The 21277-nt window shown below is 34.7% G+C and overlaps 1 protein-coding gene across 1 annotated transcript in view; it reads left to right on the plus strand.

Moving 5' to 3' along the window:
* The window catches only part of LOC145786226 (uncharacterized), an 85113-nt gene extending 77887 nt beyond the window's left edge, over nt 1-7226 (plus strand). Inside the window, exons 36-38 of the mRNA XM_082597869.1 lie at nt 2489-2611; nt 4988-5110; nt 6340-7226. Coding sequence (XP_082453995.1) covers nt 2489-2611; nt 4988-5110; nt 6340-6347 — 254 coding nt within the window. The 3' untranslated portion in view covers nt 6348-7226. The remainder of the gene's footprint in view (nt 1-2488; nt 2612-4987; nt 5111-6339) is intronic.
* Nucleotides 7227-21277: the final 14051 nt, after the last annotated feature.

Raw genomic sequence — 21277 nt, forward strand, 5'->3', positions numbered from 1 at the left:
GATAGCAGTTTCTATCCATCCAGTCTTCATGACCTCTGCTGTTCCACGTACACAGATAGCAGGCCTATTTCTTCGTGTGTTCTTGCTGCGATGCGGCTACTGACCCAAGAAGGAAATTTATAGGATTAGCCTTTCAAGATCATTACAGATGATTCAATTGTGATATTGCAACAATTCAATGATTCTTTTTATGTTTCGTATTCTTCACAAAAACTAGTTGAATGTGCAATTGAGACAACACTCACTCAATCAATCAATCAATCGTTTATTTATCAAAAAACAAAACACAAAAGTGACATAAAACAATAATACATACAATGTTTAGGTTTTGTTATTGATAGGGAGACAACGAAACGACCATACGGTCAACTAGTCAGTTGCCTCCCTGGAAAGAATAATTTGAGTTATGAAACTAATCAACAATTTAACCAAATTAGTTACAATCAAAAAAGAAAACACAAACAAGACTAATACTTCGACTAGTAGCTTACAATTAATTGTCAGCTTCATAAAATTGTATGCGAGATTTTTCAACAAATAGTAATCATGAAAATCAGTGGACACTGGACACCATGACAATAGACATTGTTGAATGTAAGAGCTTAGGCCAAATGAAGACCCACTTATCAAGTATCATAACTTTGCAAAGCTGCTGCTTTGCTATGTTTTTTGAAATCATAAAAAGATAACTTTTTGAGATTGCTTGGAACCTCTGACCACACCACTGGTCCAAATACTTGTATGGATTTTTTGCCAAATTCTGTATTAGTGCGTTTAACAAAATAATTATTGTTTGCTTGATATCTAGTGTTATGGTTGTGGATGAGTGAAGAACTTGTGAACAATGCACAGTAGGCAGAAGGGTACAAGTTCATGCAGACTCTGAACATGTGTTTTTTTACTTCTAGTGTACATATGTATTCCAGCTTTAAGATATTCATTTAAAAAAATAATGGACTGGTATGGGCTCTATAATCGCTTTTTGTGATATTCTCAATATTTCCCATTATGGAGGAAGACACACTTTAAGCTCCCCTTTTAGCTATCAATGAACAATCGTCATTTAATTGAGTTTAAGATCGGAATCCTCAACTCGTTTATTAAAATTTGTGTGTCATGGCAATATACAAAGCTACTCTCACTTCGAAAGTAAGTAATATGCCTTTTCTCTGAATTAATAAAACAAAACAGTTGCTTTGTTTCTTGTTTAGGTTTGATGCAAAGAATTTCGAAGCTGTGTTTTTTTTCTATTCTCACATCTCATTTAACGATCTTCATCATCAAGCCTGCTATAACTAACACATTCGTTACAATCCAGATCTTCAAACGTGGGAGTTTGAGGATGTTTTTATTTTTGAAGAAATAATTTTTGTTATAACAAATGAAACAAAAACACCTTATTTACAATTTCAACGATAATTTAGGAAACTTTTTTATTTCACGAATAACACACGCTGTTTTTGCATGTGAATGTTGGTCGCAAACAAGTTGGACGCAAACCACACATTTTTTTAGTTTTACGTTCCTTCCACGTCTGGTTTGGGCAGACATAGCAACTGCCAACAATCATAATATTATATGTCTGGGTAGTAGAGTATTGAAACGTGCGGACCAATAAAAATCACACAAAAAGTATACCGGCGCTGACTTTCATGCAACACTATAAAGGTATAATTTTACCTATGCCACTTGTTAGCGTTGTAAAATAAAGCCGCCGGACGAAGGTAAATCAAGTATACACTTTTGATAAATTTTTGGGCAAAAAAGTTTAAAATTGGATCATACAATTTAATAAACGTAATAGTAATCTGGCCATTTGTAGTAGCGTAAAAAAGGTTCAATTAGTAAAAAGAACAACACTTTAGCTCATATCACGCAAATGTGATACAAATATAGCCATAAACATTCTTTGTCTGATTATAACAAATTCCTACAAATCACCTAGAAGTTGCCTTGCACATTTATAAGCTTTGCATTATTTACATTATCACAGTCATTTCAAAACCATTTTCTAATTTATTACTGTAGTTGCAGTGGAAGTGAAGCGAAGCACATTTCCCCTTGCATAAAAAACAAAACAAAAAAACAACATAATTACCTGCCTATTGTCTTTCCAACCAGCAAATTAGTATTTTGTCCATCTGCATAAAACAATGTGTTGAATACTGAAAAGTTTGGCTGTTCATCAGGACAATTCTCGTTTCTAGCACTAGTTGCAACGTTCATCTGATGAAATTGAAAGTAAAAGCAATAAACCATCTTGTTTGTTGTTGCTTTTCCTTTCAATTTCATTAGATGAACGTTGCAACTAGTGCTAAAAATGAAGCAATGCACTGTAAATAACCAGTGAAAATTTGGTGGTTTTAAAATTGCTTGGGCCAAGATTGGAACAGTCAACGTTTGCTGTTCCGTTGTATAGTTCAAGGAAATAGTTAAGTTATAACTTTTTACATGGACAATATCATAATATTTCATTTATTGTTCATAGGTTCCTTGTCTCCATGTCAACCCAATCCCTGTCGAAGTGAAGGAACATGCACAAGGAAAGGTTGCAGCAATGATTACACGTGTGCCTGTACACATCCGTATACTGGAACAAACTGTGACAGATGTAAGAATCATGTTGTTTTGCCTATTGTCGAATCTTATTCACAAGACACAATACAAACAAATGAAAACATCATTTTAAACCTTTCAGTGTTTAGGCAAAAAAAGTTCGTTTGATGAACACGAAAAAGAAATAAATATCTTCTGACAGGTGTAAAAAAATCCACAATAATACCTGATATGAACGACTCGATGACATAATGATGTAATATTTAATATTTAATAATATTAATATTTAATATTTTAAATATTAATATTATAATATTATTAATATAAATAATATTTTAATATTTAATATTATATATAAAAACAATGAAAACTATTAATACTACAAAAAGTGCTCAATGCTAAGCAAAAAGACAAAGCAGATAATATTATATATATATAATATTTCTAAATTGATGTTTTAGATGTTTAAGATTGAACTGATTCGTATCAAAAATAAACTTTTTGTACAATGAACAATAATTTTGTTTTGATTTTGGTTGATAATTATTCACTTTGTTATGCTAACATAAACCAGAGATCGCGAACGTTATTTATTAAATGGGTTACAAAAGACACCTTAATCTTAAAAAACAAAAGTGATTTATAAATTCATTTACTTGTTAATAATTCCAAACGTGCTTTCCCAATATTTTCAAGATATTTTTGATTCATTTGGCAGATATTGCAAAAGGTATTTTTTTACAGTATGAACCTAATCAAAGCGATAGGCCTAACTGCAGAAAGAAGTTAAAATTGAGCTCAGCTTTCCTACCGACTTGTGGTTGGTTTTGAATCTTTATCCTCGGACTGACAAAGCCTTTATAGGTTATTCCTGGTAGTTCGGCATACTTATTGAGGTTTTTGACGCATGGCCGGTTACCGAGATTGACATAGTAAAGTTTCCAATTGTTGAAGTTTTGTTCCCGGGAATTATTTCATCCATTAGGTTCCGCTGAATGGAGAGCAGTCCTTAGAATACATTTCTCAAGCGCACACCCCGAGAGTCGAAGCAGCGCCACTGCTTAATCTTGAAGCTTCTGTTCACGAAGCCACACGCTAACCAACTGAGCTATCGGGGCGGACTGAAGCTCCCAGACTGAAACATCCTTGCTTCGCCCAATCAGCAAACGTAAATTTTTTTGTTCTGAACACAAATACAATATTCGATAAACTTGCTTTATATTGAAACTCTCGTATTATTTAAATCGCTCAATCGAGAATGCAACCAACGAAGGCAGTCATTAATTTTATGCGAAGCGTTCAGTAGCCTACCTTACTGAACATAACCTATAGAAAAACTGAGATGATTAGTTAAAAATTATCCAATCTGTAGATTTTTTGTTGACGCTATGTTACAACTAAATAGAGTGAAATAAATCATTGATCTTTACAAAAAAACTTAAAATTTTTCTTGAACCTTACGTACCAGTATTTACAGCTGCTGTGTCAAAAACCACAATTGCTACTTTGTTTTCACACTTTTTCTCTTTGAGCAAATTCATTGTAGAGATAGCAATCAGATTATAGGCTTGTTCAGAGCTTGATATCAAAAGTAGCCCTGCATCATTTTTCTCTCTGCTTCTTGTTTATTATTGTCACTAGACATGTTCATAACTACAGTGGTATGTATCTTCTGCTTCTTTGTCTACATTATTTGATTTTTTTTCCTGGCAGGCTTTTTTGTTGAATCTGTGAGGCCAGTTGATCTGTTATGCTGTATGGCAGAGATTTACAGGAGCCAGATTTTTGGAATATTTAAGAGCCGAAGTCTTGGGTTTTGACCGTAGTTGGAGGGGAGCCGGAGTCTAAAAGTCTTGACAAAAACAGGAGCCTGATTGAAGCCGGCGTCTGATTTTTTGTTAGGCGATACTTTTACCGTACGGTACACATATTTTTGCTGCAGACCATTTGGCGCAGTTGTTATTTTTGTGCACTTTTATGGTTTTATTTTCCAAGCAGTATTTTTTCATTTTACACTACGCTTTCCTTTTCATGACAGGGGATAGAGAAAGTATATATTTTTTAGTATAAATGATTAGATTGTGGTTTATTGTTTGCCTTCGGATTCGGAATACAATTTGAAGTCAACATATTGGGAGCAGAAGTGGCGTTTGGACTTACAGACTTCGGAGTCGGAGTGAAGCAGGAGTCTTTCTGTTGTTCTGCTCCATCTTTATTTGAGCGTCCCCGGGTCAAAATGACGTTACATCGCGGATGTTTGCATTGAAATCTTTAATTCTTCTGTTGTCTGACTTTCTCTACGGTTTTACTTTGAATCAATTGCTGTATTATGAGTAAAGCCCCAGAATTTTTGTGCTGTTTTGTCTAATCAAGGAAGTAGTTGTAACTTTTTACATGGACCATTTGATAACATTTAGTTAAATTTTCAAAGGTTCCTTGTCTCCATGTCAACCCAACCCTTGTCGGAATGGAGGAACATGCACAAGGACAGGTTGTAGCAATGCTTACACGTGTGCCTGTACACATCCGCATACTGGAAGAAACTGTGGCCAACGTAAGAATCATGTTGTCTTGGTGATTGTCAAGTGTTTCACACTTAACAAAAGAAACATAATTTTGATATTTCAAACATAGTTAATATTCATTAAAAACCTCTACAGCCTGTTTCACCCTAAAGGGGGATCATCAAAAGATTGTTATTCAAATAGAATTTATTTATTTTTATTTGAATAAGGACCTTCTGATGATCCCCCTTTTTGGGCGAAACAGGCTACAGAGGTTTTAGAAATTAATAATTATATTTGATGTAATTTGCTCTTCTTAGCATTGAGCACTTTTTGTAGTATTAATAGTATTTATTGTTTAATTTTGATATTTAATATTTTGGTAAGAAAGTTTCTTTATAACGAATAATCATTATTTTGTCTTGTTTCTGGATGACAATTATTCTCTTTGTTATGTCAATTTAAACATATTTAACAGTTTGATAAGCTATCACGAAGGTAGCGTCTAATGAACGTGCAGGGTAGACAAAAGTGAAAGACCAGAACTGCAGCCGAGATTTACTAGCCTTCCCTTTTTTTGTAATGCTACCCTGCATTCAAAGCACATGAGCAAGTAGAAAAGATTTAAATTTGAATTTACCAAGTCATTAGCTTATGTTTGGAAAAACAAATTATAATTCACTAGCATTAAAGTTAAACAAACTTGCAAAATGTCAACTGTAACATTGAGAGTGAGAAATGTAACGAATATATATATTGTAAAAAATATTTCTTGTGTAAATCTTGCAAAACAAAGACTTTTTTTCACAATTTGGTAAACTCCAAGTTCAGATCGATTCAAAGACACCAAAGTAGTTAAAAAACTTTATAACAAAGAACTTCGTTGACTTGAATAATAAATTACTGTTCATCGTCCTGGACTGAATGCACAAGAATTATACAGATGTTAGTTTAATCTAAATCAATTAAATTTGTATCAATGCAAATGCCTTTCGAAAAAGTTATTCTCATACAGGACGTAAATGTTGGGGTGGTATGACTTTGAACTGAACAAGTAACCACCAAACATTGAGTTATAAAATTCAGTGTATTCAATAGAGACCAAACTACTGTAATTAACAGCATAAACAAATATGAAAGCTTTTTACGAGATTGAACGGTTTATGTGTTAATAAAGTACCAAATTTGCTTAATGCCATGCCATGTGGCCATGCTAGTGACATGTTTTCAAATTTTCTCCCTGTAAACAAATGAAAAGTTGTTTTTTTTCTTGTTGTAGATGATTGAAACTGACATATTCAGCAAAGACAAATTTGTTGAAGAATAGAAAGTGGATGAAAAAGGTGCTTCCATAGCAAGACTTACCACAGCGAGACTCTTGCCAAAGTTATACATAGCACCCACTAACACGGAGAGCCCCGTGCAACCATTTAAGAAAATTTAGGGCCATATTTTTTACTACTAGTAGTGAAGTGATCATTGCCAATATACCTAATCTAAAACCGAAAGCTTGTATGCATGACAATACGATTTGATTTCTCTGCTATTCTTTTTATTGTGTGCATGTACAAACTCAATTTTATAACCTACATTTGTCTTTTTCTTAGTTGTTTACGATTTTGTAAGTTTATGTCTGTCTTGATATTTGAATTAAACCACTTGCAAATTTCATATGATTGCAATTCCCTTAACACTAGAAAAACCGCTGAATTTCACTACCTAGAAAGACCGCTGCGGTCAACTTTGATCCCATTCATGTTTGTGCTAAAAATTCGTTTTGTAATAAAAAACGATGCAATTTATCCATTGCAATAATTAGTTCAACAATGTTTGTGGAGGCTTGTTAGCAAAAAAATTCAACAATTAAAATATTTTCAGGCATATTTTTTAACCATTTGTTTGAGAAGTCGATTATTTCTAACTTACGAAAAAAGTAAGTGGCAACAATCGTTTTTGATAAAATGTTGATTTCAAGAGTAGGAGCTTATTGCTTATTGCCTACTATTCCTCTTCTGTCTGCCTCAACCATACTTACAATCGTTTATTGTGTTTTGATTTATTGAGTCTGAATCAATCGATTGAGTCGGGATAAAAACCTGATTTTTGTACACACTTACCTGTATGATTCTTCACAATGATTAAACTTAATTCCGAAGTACACACACATATCGCAAAGTTGTCCTGGCATTCCTCTCGCTTGCTTTACCGATACTGAGTTTTAACACAAAAAGGTAAATAGTCTCAAGACACAACGGCTCCCGGAACGCTGCAACGCGGCAATTAAGGATGAAACGTCTCGTTCATCAGGCAGGCTAAGTCACGGAGAACAAAGAAACAACGCAAATTCAACGTTACTGAAATCAGCCACCCAAGTTACAAAATTCATCACAATTACACTATTACAAATCAAGAATGCAATTGACCCGCCGAAACAAATATAGAGGGCATTTTGGTCACGCATTTCAGTGATCGCTTGTCGCATTGTTGTAAATGGCATTTGAATGCCACGGACCAAACTTGAGGCTAATCGACGTTGGCTTTGCCTACGGACTTTGGACTGAAAATTGACACTTGACGCCATTTTATGAAACTGCAGTGAAGGAACGATGCTGTATCATCTACGCTCTTAGTTTAATGCCAATCTACACGCGTTTGTTCACTGTGTGCCGCAATAATATCTGTGACTGCTGTAATACTATTTGAGTTATCTCTTTTCGGTTTTTTATTCCAGGCTGTTTTTGAGATAGCCTACAGTCGGTGGCGTATGCGAAAGGGGAATTGGGATTCGCTTCTTGTTTCAACAAACATTTTCAACTAATTTAACGATGTACAGACGGCATTTGATAAGTTTTGGATAGCACTGTCTGAGAAAATAACAACATTGTTATAAACTAAGCAAGTACTAAATCCATTGCTCAAAAGACTCCCCGCGTACGCCAGTGCCTACAGTTGTTGGCCATTGTCAGAATATTGTTGCTTTGTGGGGAATTTTTTGTAATTGGAGGGCTGTCAGTTTGTCACTCATACTTTTACAAGTTTTGATAAAATGTAATGTAGTTTTGGCACTTTTAAAGTAAAGTAGTATTATATTAAATACAGCTAGTCTACCACTCACCTAAAAACTTTAACAACCTATTTCACCCTTTTTGGAATCAACAAAAAGTTTTTATTTAAATAGAAATTTTCAATACAATGTTATTTTACAAGAAATACTATCAATACTACAAAAAGTCATCAATGCCGAGCAGAGCAAATTATATCAAATATAATTACATCCACCTAGCAACCTTAACAGCTTGTTTCAACTTTATTGGGATCATTGATAAGCTTTGATTCAAACAGTAATGAAATTGGCTGATGATCTTGCAGCCATTGAACCAGGCCCTCCAGGGTGTCCCTCACTAAGGATATATTTGCAACTGCTCAACCAAGTAATCAACTTCAGATGGTCACAAACTTGTTGGTAATGTTTTCTGTGCCAATGTAGTGTTCATCAAGAGACATTGATACTTGACAGATGATCTACATAACCCTTCTGTATGCTTGGAGTTGTTGAAACATCTGAACAGCAAGGAAATGAAATGAAAATAGCAAGAAAAATTTGTTTCTAATGAATTAGTCAATTAATGATATTGACCTAGATCTGTTTTCCTAATAATCATTCGCTATCTCGGCTTGCAGCAGATTGCGCATCAACATAGGTTCCTTAACAGGGTTCCACGTGATTTTATGAGCCGTACTGCTTCCATGCTGGCTCAAGGCAGATTGGAAGAGGGTGCTTTGTCACCAGATTACTACCCAACTTACTGTATCTTCACTGCGTTATGCAAGAAAGAACACAATCGGTACCCTTTTTAAAGTCTTTGGTATGACTCGACCTGGAATCGAACCCAGGGCTACCAGCACCAGAGTCGAAGGCGATAACCACTGAGCCACGGGAGCGGTTTTCCAACTTCAAATAAAAAACGTTTCAAGTTTCATTTGGTGAGTATCATAAGTCATAATTGGTCGCAAGTCAAGTTAAAACAAGATTACTAAGTAAATAATGTTTCTTCCCAACTACGCAAAAAGACAGTAGGCTACTTTTTAATGTTTGTTATAAAACGATCAATCAAAAGTCTTTTCAGTTTGTTTTATCAATCTGCTTAATAATAGCCTATTCTCTTTGTGGAACAAGAAGGCAGAAATCGGCAATATTTTATACAAACAATGGTCATGTCCGGATGATTCCCTCTCATGATCATCATTTGGACATTTTTAAGATGTTTTTAAATGGAAACAAATTTTGTTTAAATTACTGTAGCTCTTTCTTTTCTACTACCGTAAGCTTGATGTAAACTCAGATGTAAGTGTAAGAACCAAAACTTTCTAAATCAAATCATAGACATTTGCAAACAATGAAATGAACTAAATTTTAACCGATTGGTCTCGTACTTCCCTTTAATGGAGCCTGAGTCGAGACTGAGCAAAGTTTAAAAAAATTAAATCTTTCGGAATGGCAGCCGGAGCCATTGGATGAATGCATGATAGCGATGGAATCGAGTTATTGCTCTCTTACATTGGCTTCCTAGCCCTAATTAGTATAATAAATGGTTTTTACTAGAGGTGTACAGAAGTCGTAGTTTTGGAATATTTAGGAGCAAAGTGTCGTAGCCTATTTCGGTCAGAGTGGAGTGGGAATCTGAGATTCTTGGAATAAACAGGAGCCCGAAGATATAGGAACTTGATACTTTTACCATAATGTGCAAATATTTACTTTGTACTTGGCGCAATTGTTATTTTGTGGTAGTCTACTTCTATACTTTTCTTTTCCGTACAGTAGGCCAATAAAATATAAATCTATTTTCATATCAAGGGATAGGGAAGGTACACTATACTGTAAGTGTTAAATTAAAAAAAAAAAACTTGGATTGAAAGGTATTAGCCTATGTGCGTTCGGTTTAGAGTTAAAATCCCCAAAATATTTGAAGCTTAGGGTCACAAACGTCGGATTGGATCAAGAGTCCAGAAAATCTGACTCCGTATATTTCTAGTCCTACAGGGCAATGTTGCAATCATGAAAAATTCTTGCAAATACGATGCATGGTTCCATCTACAAAAATGTATTTTAATTCTATTGCAAAACTAACACCTTGACTGTTGTAGCTGCTTCAAGTCTTTGTGAGTAAAAACACCAGTTAGTGATAGCCTATACCAGGGGTCACCAAACTTTTTCTCTGAGGGCCGGATTGCTGCGAGATTAACAGCTGCAGGCCGGATGCAAATTGCAAAAAGCTATACAGCTATTTAGAATTTCCATTGACTTGAATTGAGCACAATAAACAACAAAGTCAGCGGTGGAATAGCAAAGTTGTGATGAAAATCGAAAGGTTGCTGGAAAAGTTATCCCCTGCTGTGATACACTACAGGGCATCGTACGCTTGAAAAAACATTACATCTTTCCAAATTAGGCCTAGGCTGTCCCCATTTGTGGTGGCCTAATGATAAAAACAGAACACCAACATGTAGGCTGCCGTGTAGCTCAACAGCAACGTCCAGTCCTTTACAAAAAGTTTAGTAACTTTATTCCTTAACAGTTGTTATTTCCACAGCACGTGGCGGCTGGCGGGCCGGAGGAAATCAGTTTGTGGGCCGGTTCCGGCCCGCGAGCCGTAGTTTGGTGACCCCTGCCCTATACCAACCAACATAGAATAACTTACTGTAGGCCAGGAGTGTGCAACGTGCGGCCCACAAAGAAAAGTTGTGCGGCCCGCGAAGATGTGCCAATTCTGAATTGTGTCCGGCCCGCGCAACGTGTTTACAATTTAGTTTAGTCTGGTACGTGGGAACAATTTGTTGTGGAGCGGATTATTGTAGATTTCACACCTTCTGTTAACCATTTTAAACATCTTCTACCGGCCACCGCTAATTCATTGTATTTAATTATTTGTGGAAAGTAAAAATGTATGGTCACATAAAAGGCATTATGAACAATTTACGACTTTGAAAAACTCACGTACAGACAAGAAATATTTTTCACTTTTCAACTTTGAGAGACGATGGAATGCATCCTGAGAAGAAAACTGAATTTGCAGACCAACTTGAAAACATTGCATGAATTTTTGGCTTGTTTCAAGGACTTCAAATCTCATGAACATTTGTTTGGTATGTTCTCTTCGCCATTCAACACAGACATTGACAAAGCACCAGCAGATATAACTTGAACTTATTGATCTTCAAGAGAAAAAAGGATTTGAAAGCAAAGTATTTAGAAATGAATCTTGGCGATTTTCACCCAAAACATCTCAACTAAGATGACTTTCCACATTTGAAAAAATCCATGGCTTTAAAAATGGCTCTTTTTGGCTCAACGTATTTGTGCTAACATTTTTTTCTAAAATGGGCGTCATGACATCACCCTATCGATCGGTTCTGACAGACAAACACTTGGAAAATGGACTTCGAATTGCGAGCACTTCCATTAAACTAAATTTGGAAAAATGCCGTTGGGAAAAGAAGCCAGCTGCAAATTTCTCACTGATCTCGTTTAAAGACGGTGCCACAATAAATTAGAATAGCAGTTTTCTTCAGAAATTTATGTGTCTTAACTTATTATTTCTGAAAGAAGATAGCCTCTAATAACGCCATAAGAATAACATGAATAACAAAAATCTACTTTTTTGTGCCTGCAACTACTAGCCTAGAAATCATGTTAAATAAACGTGCGGCCGCGGCTTCACCCAGTTATTTATATCTGGCCCTCCTGTAATAAAGGTTGCACAGGCCTGCTGTAGGCTATTGTATTCAACTTGATACCAGAGAACTAATTTGTTTAAACAAACAAAATCTTGGGCATAAAAACAGTCAGAAAATTATCGTTTTCCAAAACAGTTTTGTCTTGGTGGTTGCTATGGCATTCAAGGTTGACAATGAACAAGCTATCGCAAAATAAACTAAAAAACTTATCAAGTACAGATGGTTTCCGGTTTGGTCTTGGACATTAAAAACTTTTGTATTTAAATCAATGTTTCAAAACGATGTGATTTATCTTAAAGGCATACTAAAGGAAAATTTCAAACCGGAATTAAGCATTAAAATGAGTAAACTGAACATTCAAGAATACATTTCAAAAACAATTACCCAAAAAAATTTGTTTTCAATGGCGCTGGCAAGGCCCAAAGTCCAGTGTTTCATTTATTTTCATTTTTTTCAAAATGACCAAAACGTGCAAACACAGCTCAAGAATACGTCATAAAGTCCAGCAATAACAAAAGCCACGTTACCAATCTGATGTTTTGAGCAAACTGTCTGCTGTTTTGATGTTAAAATGTGCTGTTTTGATGTAAATACATACATAGCCTACAGTCAAATCGCCCGCAGTAACAATTATTGCGTGATCGGTTGATTGCTAGACTTTATGACGTAGACTTTATGACGTTCTTTACAGTCGCACGCTTCGTTGCTCAGGCCAATCTCGTTTTGAAAGCTCTGACAAAAGCACGCGCACAATGGTGGTCAGACCGCAATGGGGCAAAATTTTATTGAAAATCGTTTTATGGTAGCATGTTAAACCCAAAGAGGAAAATCGCCAAGTCAGGTTTTTCCTTTAATACCCCTTTAACATGTCTTGCAAGTAAAAATAAAAACATTATCGTCTTGAAGTGGTCACCATTTGATATGAACAAAGTGATTGTATCTTGGTAAAAGAATTACGTTTAGCTGCATATTTGCAACCTGATAGAAACATTTGCTTTCTTAGCTTCCTGTCTATTTTTTCAACCATCGTTATATGAATCGGTTCAGCTACTCTGCAGATGGCTTGCATAAGCTTCCGCACTAAGCTTGCCCAACATGTAGCCTTCAAAACAGACAATTTCTGCTTTGATCGGCCGTGGTGCGTTCTCTAAGTCTAGAGTGTTGATGGTCGGAGCGCGAAAACAGTTCTAAATTTCAGTGGAATACATTGGTTTAATAATAACTGGCTTAACACGTTGACCGCAAGTGAACGTTCGATTCACTTCTTTTGCAGTTTAAACATTTGTCGAAAAAGAATTCTTCAATCGATTTGTTTTGTATAAAAATAAAGCCCACAGACACAAGTTTAAATTCTTCTTCAATTTTGTTTATAAACCTTTACAAGCATTGCAATAAAATTGCTAGGGATAGAATTATTACGAAATAACAAGACAAACTTACAACGTCAACAATTACAGCACCAGACCGCAAAATTCGTCATTTTTACAATGATTCAACGTCTGCAGAGGTTAAGTCAACATAAAAATGATGAACTTTGCTGTCTGGGGCTGGAAGCAATGCCAATCAGGAAATGAATAACTATTTTACTTTTTGCGACATCAGAATTTATGTTTTGCGCACTTTAAAACAAAAGTTATTATGTACATTTTTGGAGGTTGCGAGTTTCTGTTTGAGCTGACCTAAGTAGTACATGTGCCAAAAAAACAGTTAAAGGAAGTTCTGCGCTTTTCAATTAAATCATGGAACCAAACAACAACGAAGCGTCATTTGTCAACTCGTCACTTTTTTAAGCTGTTATAGAACAAAACCTTAAAAAGTTGTACTGAAAGTTTAAAGCATACAACTTCTACAAGGAAGTAGGGAAGCTCTGTGTTTCTAAGCATGCACTTTTAATCTTTGTATCAAGCCATTAAAAGTTGGCTACTTCAAACGCAACAGTAAACATAATTTTAAATCATAGTGAAATTAGTTTTGCTGATTTAGTTATTTAATCTATAAGATGCAATTACCAGTTAGAAAGTAGGCTAACCATAAAGGATAAGAAATGTCAGCTGATAGCATTAGGATATTGATCTCAAAACAAGCAAAAAAAAGCAAAAGTGTCAGCAGATGAAATGCAAAAGATCATCTTTATTAATGTATATACATTTGACAAAAAATAACTGAGTAAGAATATTCTGAATTTGTTTGTTGTAAAAATTCTATCAAAATAACGTCAGTGCACCAATTCAATTGAGTTATGAATGCAATGTACATGTAAATGCAAGTACAAAGTGTTCAAAGTATTTTTTCATTTTATTTGCTATTATCCTTTGATCTTATGAACATCTTCCATGATGTGCAAACGGTGAAGATTCTTTTGTAATTAGCAAAAAGTTTCTTTGTAAATGATTTCATGGCATACATACAGAGTCGCAGCCTATCCAGGCTTCAGTTCAGTAGGCCGCAGCCCTACGGTTGGCCAGAGATACGCCTCGTAATTGACCATTTAGAGTAAATTAATGGAAAGGCAAGGAAGTCAATCTTCATGTTCATCTTCAGGCATGTTTTTAAATGTCCTGCCAAAGCCACAACCACATGCTCTTGAGTGATGTCGAACCAGGGCGCTCTTTCGAGTGCCGTACCAGGGCTTTCACCACTTAGCTATACAGCCGATCTTACATAGTGAAGATAAGGGTCAACATATATGATTTTCAAGAGATGTTTCGAATAACATCCGGGTTTGCAAACAAAGAAATGATGAGATCAAGCAGCAATGGTTCTACTCTTGAGACTCGCGCTTGAGCAACATCTTTCAAAGGCAGTTCAATGTTTAATAACAATATAGAATAAATTTCTGAGAGCAGCACTCACAGGACAACACAACACAGGAAACTGCCAAAATCAAGCTTCTAACGAGGCTTTGTCATTCAAGATGAATACTTTATTAATTATTATCTAATTCCATCATTCCATGCTATTTCTATACTTGGCAATTACAATACACTTATTAGCAGAAATAGGCATTAAGCTCAAGCTTACTAATTTATAACAACACTATAACGAGAAGTTTTATGTGATTACGAAAAGCTTTACAATTATCCTGCTTCTTGTCAACAAAGGTTTACATTTTGTTGTATAGTCAGTAGATTCTAGTGTATACGTTTGTACTTAATTTTTTTGATCAGTTGTCAAGCACTTTTGGAATTGCTTACCAACTATTCCATGGACTTAGATTTTGATCATAATGATGCTACGATTTGCTCAAGCTTTGAATATTTATATCCTTGTTTGCCAATATTTGAAAGGTACGTTTGACAAGCTATTAATGGTATAAAAATAACAAATAACTAGCTTCAAGTCTCATGCGACTTACAACGGTATTTTTGTGCACGTATCAATACCACAATCACTCTTGTGCAGTTACTTTGACTTAAAAGATATGTGAAACAAAAAAAATCGTGTTGCACTTTTGTTAGAAGCAAATGTTTTGTTTAAAATACAACATCACTCTTAACATTTGGATGACGTTTTAGTTTCAGGTAAAACATGCGCTTGCTTGAACGGAGGATCTTGTGTTGCAGAGAGTAACAAATGTGAATGCACTATTGGGTTTACTGGAAAAAAGTGTGAAATGGGTTTGTAACAACTTTGCAAATGATACACTAATTTGTAATTTTAACATAAAATCAGAATATTTTAAAATCAATGGATGTGTGACTTTAAAGTGAACACAAAATTAAAGAAAATTTCTATTAATTTAATAATAATTTAAAACTAAAAGTTTTACTAGAGTGTGTGTTTTTATGATTTTACAATTTAGATTTCAGTTCAATTGTTTTCATTTTTCAACGTTTTCAAAGATTTCGATTTAGATAGTGCAAGTGGTAATAAGCTTAGCATAACCTAAGGCCGTTAACATACATACATTATGCAAACATAATGCAGTGAAGTAAGACACATTTGTGTACTAACTGCCGATAAACAGATGCTGATGTTGATGACTTCAATATTCATGATCGTGGTGCGGTATATGTCAGCTGGTATTTTAAAAAATTGACACGACATCTTTTAACCGTGATATCATTACTATTTATTTTCAGAGGTGTCATACACTCTTCAGGGTAAATCCAGTGAGTGTCGATACTATGTTGCCCCAAATTTTTTCACAAGGGTCAATTACACAACTTCCATAGAAAAGTGCAGAAGGTTGAATGGAAGTTTGGCCATAATAAAAAGTCTCGCACAACAAGAAGACATTGAGAATATTGTGGCAGAGCGATTAAGAGTTCTCAGTCCAAAGGCAAGACAAAGTTATTCATGTTGCTTCATTAATTAACTTATAATGGAATTTAAAAAATGGTTGTTTCTAAATATGACTGAAAAATAACAGTTTCTATCCAAAGTGAAGTAGACTTGTTTATGTGGACTGTCATTTCCATCTGCCAGCACTGTCTTTCAACAGAAGGACTTATCTTAAAATTATGTCTTTGCGTATACCCAGCGGATATCAAAAAAAAGATTTTGCTTATTTTTGTAATTTGTATTTTGTTAAAATTTTTTGAATTAAGGTATGAGAAACTACTCCAATTTTTGGGTCATCTATCTAGGTTTCATTTAGAACGCAAACTTTTATCGAGGAGTAGACTAACAACTCTATTGAAGTTAAAAGTGATCTCTATCGTCTGGTCGAAAAGCCGCGTTTCGTATTCCATAATATAATAGTGCCTAGTTTTTTGTGTAGTGAAATCTTTTGTCAGAAGACTGTTTATCTGTTGTGTCCGAGGCTTTAACTAACCTATGTATTGCGATTGCAACAAGTTTCATTCTGTCTATCTCATTATGTCTTCACACAAACCAATAATGACCAAACAATACTCGCAGGCAACAGTGATAAATCTTTGGATTGGAGTAAGACCACGGATCAACGGAATTTTGAAATTTCTTGATGGAACTATTGTACCCAAAGAACAAGATTCGCATGGTTATCCGCGTTGGAGCTCAAATAGAAACATTTCAAATCGCGACTACACGCTGGTAAGAAAAGAGAAAATCAAAGGAACGTGGACTAACCCGTTGTATTGGAGTCCAGTGACAAAAACACGAAAAGTGGGATATTTATGTGAAAAACCAGGTGAAGCGATTGTGTTTTAAATTTATCCAATGAAGTAACATTGAAACAAGGATAAATCAATAATACAACACGAGACAACATTGATTAGATAGATGCAACCTAAAACGATATCTTGGTTACTTATACTGTAAATCAAAACAAGGTTATAAATGAATTTTACAATTTACCAACTTGTGCAGCATAAAGTTCATATACATCAATGCACACATTGTTTTAAAGTTTCATTGTTTTGATGAGTGACATGTTCTGCGCATTGACTTTCTTCTTGTACAGAATCTAGGCTTGTGCATTTAGTTGTATTTAGCACGCAGTAAGCTGAAGCTTTAATTACAACAACCGCAAACACGGAAGTAGAAAGAACTGCACTCTTGCCAACAGCTGATCAACACGAAAAAAAGGCTTCAAAAGTCACTAACATACATCGAGCGAAAATTCATAATGTCAGTTTCGATTTTCTAATAAGCAAAAAATTGTTAGACCCCCTTGTACCATCATTTTTGTTTTTCTTAAAACATCAACATAACTAGCTAAGCATTCCTGTTCTACATGATTTCAATGTCTTCCGACATTAAATCTATGTAAAAAAGCAGTGTTTGCTGGCGAGAAAGAAAAAAGTTATTCAACACTTCACTTTCATGCAATCCTGAAATGTTTGTTTTTTACTTCTACTTATGTCGTTATCTGTCTTTTTATGGATGTAGCTGATAAAAGTTGATAGCCAGTGCATTTCTTATTATCATTTTTTGCGGCTTTTTTAATTTGCAGTCTGATAGAATGTTGGTAAAAAGTTTGGTTTTTGGTGCTGCAGTTCTATGAAACCAAGCAGCAGCAACAATAATAATGGCGATAAAAACACACTTGCTTTTGATTCATGTGTCAAATACAAACTAATGAATAATTACATCAGATTCTATTTGATAAACAACATTCTGAAGATTCTAATAAGTGTAAAACAGGCTATTAAGGTTTTACGAAATTGTTAACCATATTGGATCTTTTTCGCTTTGAGTACATTTTTATAGAGTCGATAGCATTTATTGTTTAGTTATATAAAAATATAGCATAGAGGTACACAACGAAGAAAATAGTGTACAACATGGCTGCGTATACACACGTGTTACACAAAAGATAAAATAATTTAGTATATCAGAGTTTCTGCTTATTGCTTGCAACTGCTACAATTTTTTTTTATTGCGTTTGTGTATATTAAAATACTATAGTACCCGGTCAGATATTTAAAGTTCAAACTTTGAACCTTAACGCAACAAGTTTCAACGTTACGGGGCAACGCTTTGCCGTCTAGGCCAGGCCTACTCAATTGGCGAACCGCGGTCCGAATCCGGACCTTCTGGGTGTTGATGGTGGACCTTGAGCTTTTGGAAGAATAACCTCATTGCCACGTTTCAGGGCTTCTTTAAATAGATTTCTACTAGAAGGTAGTAATTTTTACTGTGATTATCCTAGTTGCTGGGGGGGAGGGGCTTCAACTCCCAGACTCCACAAGACTTTCTCAGAAATCCAATTCGAGTTACATTTTACCTAAAAAGGTAGTTCGGCACAGATAGTTTAAGTCTCGTGGTTGCGTGTGAAATAATTTACTTACCGGACCGCTAAAAATATTCAACTTGTCAAACTGGACCTTTGTTAAGATTAGTTGAGTAACCCTGATCTAGGCCAATAAACACTTTTTTCTAAACTAAACTTGTGGATTTCCAGCTCGTGGCAAACCATGCGACATCAATCCATGTATGAACAACGGAATCTGCCAAGATATCGGCTGTTCTTACATTTGCAAATGCTCAGGAAACTGCACTGGTTTGAACTGCGAGTCTTGTGAGTATGTTTTATTTAGACACGAAAATACAAGTTTAATTGAAAAACAACTACATGAGGGTGAACAACAAGAAAAGGAAAATTGTTTTCGCATGAAAAGCTTTATTTTGGAATAAAGTGATTGAAGGCTTATAAAAAAAAATAGCAATTTGTTATTGTTTTGAAATAATGTCAACCATGTTGATTGGAATCAATATTGAGCGTGTGATGAGCGTGAAACAAATGCATGCGGCGCGATTATCAGACAATAATGAATAAAATATCAAATTTGTTAACATCTTGAAAAAGGTGTTCAGAAGTCAGAGCATATCTGCCAATACAATATTTGACTTACTGCTTACTGCATTCATAGGTCAAAGATCTTTCAGATAAAAAATTATTGTCTTTCAGATAAAAAAGAATTGAATTTAAACACACTTGCCAGCAATTTTAGAGCCAATTCAGATTTGCTGACGAGCATACAATAAAACATACCTTATACTGAACTAAACACGGAAGTCGAAGTTTCACTTTTAAAATGAAAGTCATGCATGTTTTGACTTATCTCATGAATATTAATTTCCGGCTTGTTAGAACCCAAACATAGTTTTAATCGGGTTTCGGACTTCGTCATTGAGCAAGATTCGATATGCATCTCAAGGAGTTTCTTTGCATTAATTTTTTTAATTGTAAAAAACACAACAAATTAAGACTACAATAACTTTTTATAAAAAAAAAAAAAACAGTGGGAAAAAGTAATAAAAGCAGTGTACAGCAGAACAAAAACAATTAAATAAGGCACATACATTTAAGCTATAGAATTTTGAGCACTTTTTTAAATCTTTTACATTGTTGCGTTTATATTATATAAACGTCATAAAACATTTCTTTGTTTAATTTTCAAAACTTCTTTTCCACTTTCACATATTGGGTTCAAAAACAACAAACTACTGAAAACATAAAAAAGGAAAGAATATGTGAGTGCGAAACTTGCAATTTCTTCAAATAAAAACTGAAAAAACTCGAACGTGGACAATTGGTCTAAAAATTCAATTTGACGCATGGTTACACTGAAACAAGATATCGATTTCTCTAAAAAAATTGAACTCTTGTGGAACCATTTAACCTCACGGAGTCACGAACCCCACTACATGGTCCGCAAAACCCCTATTAAACAGCACTGTTCAACATGAAGGCGTTATAAGTTGACTACTCAAATCGCAATTGTGGTCAAGTAAAAGCAAGCATAATGAAGTTTTGTTTCCAAGTTGATTGAGATTGTTTAACAATACCAATTGCTGAAAAAATATCTTCGTTGTTATACTTCCTTGGTTGAGATGGACAAATCCAATCCTAACCTTGTTATGGCTCGTAACTATTGGCCAATGTTTTACCGATTGTTCGTAGGTCTCTCAATAAACCCATGCCACAACAATCCATGTGACAATGGTGGAACATGTAAGAGAACTAATTGCACCAACGAATACAAGTGTACCTGCACATCAGGATATACTGGAACAAACTGTGATCAATGTAAGAATATTGTGAAGATGATTTTTTAGGCACTTCATGCAGCACGAGGAGGATTTGTGGTTTGTAAAGTGATTTGTAATTTCTCCAATTTAATTTTGCATTTTGGTGGCAAGCGCTGACAAGAACGCCATAATAAAGCATTGATGCTTGATTAAATGTACACAAGTTGGTAAACTCGGTTGATCAAACAGTATTTGTTATAATTGAATTTTATTTGATATGATATATGCAATGAAACAAACAACTTGAATGAAACTGAATATTGTTTGAAAAACTTATCTTGCTTGCACAATAAATCATTGTCAACAGTTCATGCATGAATAATATTTCAAAATAGATGATAATAAATTTGGAATTTGTTTCAAATACAAAAAATAGAACAGAAGTTTTGTATAACTTCACGAGGAAGTTCATCAATAAACCTTACAAATCTAGATACAGCACAGAACGGTTTGTTAACATTTCATCAAATGTTCATAGGTCTTCACACTCCATGTCAACTCAATCCTTGTCAAAATGAAGGGACATGCACAAGGACAAGTTGCAGCGATGCTTACACGTGTGCCTGTGCTCATCCCTATACTGGGAATAACTGTGAAACATGTAAGAACTGTATTTTTTTAATTAATGTTAAATGTTTCACACCAAACGTACAGTAACAATAACAAAAAATAATAGGTATTCGAGTAACTGAAGTTACAGCTTTCTACTGTCATGTTGTGATGATATTTTTGTAATACTAACTTATTTATTAAAGTAACCACGAAACCAACGGAACTTCATCCTAAATTGCATTGTGTTCAATGCTGATGGATGGCACATCATAGATTGATGTAGTGCATGCATTTTATGTTTTAATGGACCTTATACAGTAGGCTGACTACACCAATTACAATTGTGGTCAAGTGAAAGCAAGTATGTGAAGTTTTGTTTCAAAAGTGGTTGAGATTTTTGTTTCAACATTATTAATTGATAATAACATATTCCCTTTGTAACATTTCTTTGGCCGAGATTTGAATTAAGT

This window comes from Aplidium turbinatum, chromosome 17 (assembly GCF_918807975.1).
Source record: "Aplidium turbinatum chromosome 17, kaAplTurb1.1, whole genome shotgun sequence".
Taxonomy (NCBI): Eukaryota; Metazoa; Chordata; class Ascidiacea; order Aplousobranchia; family Polyclinidae; genus Aplidium; species Aplidium turbinatum.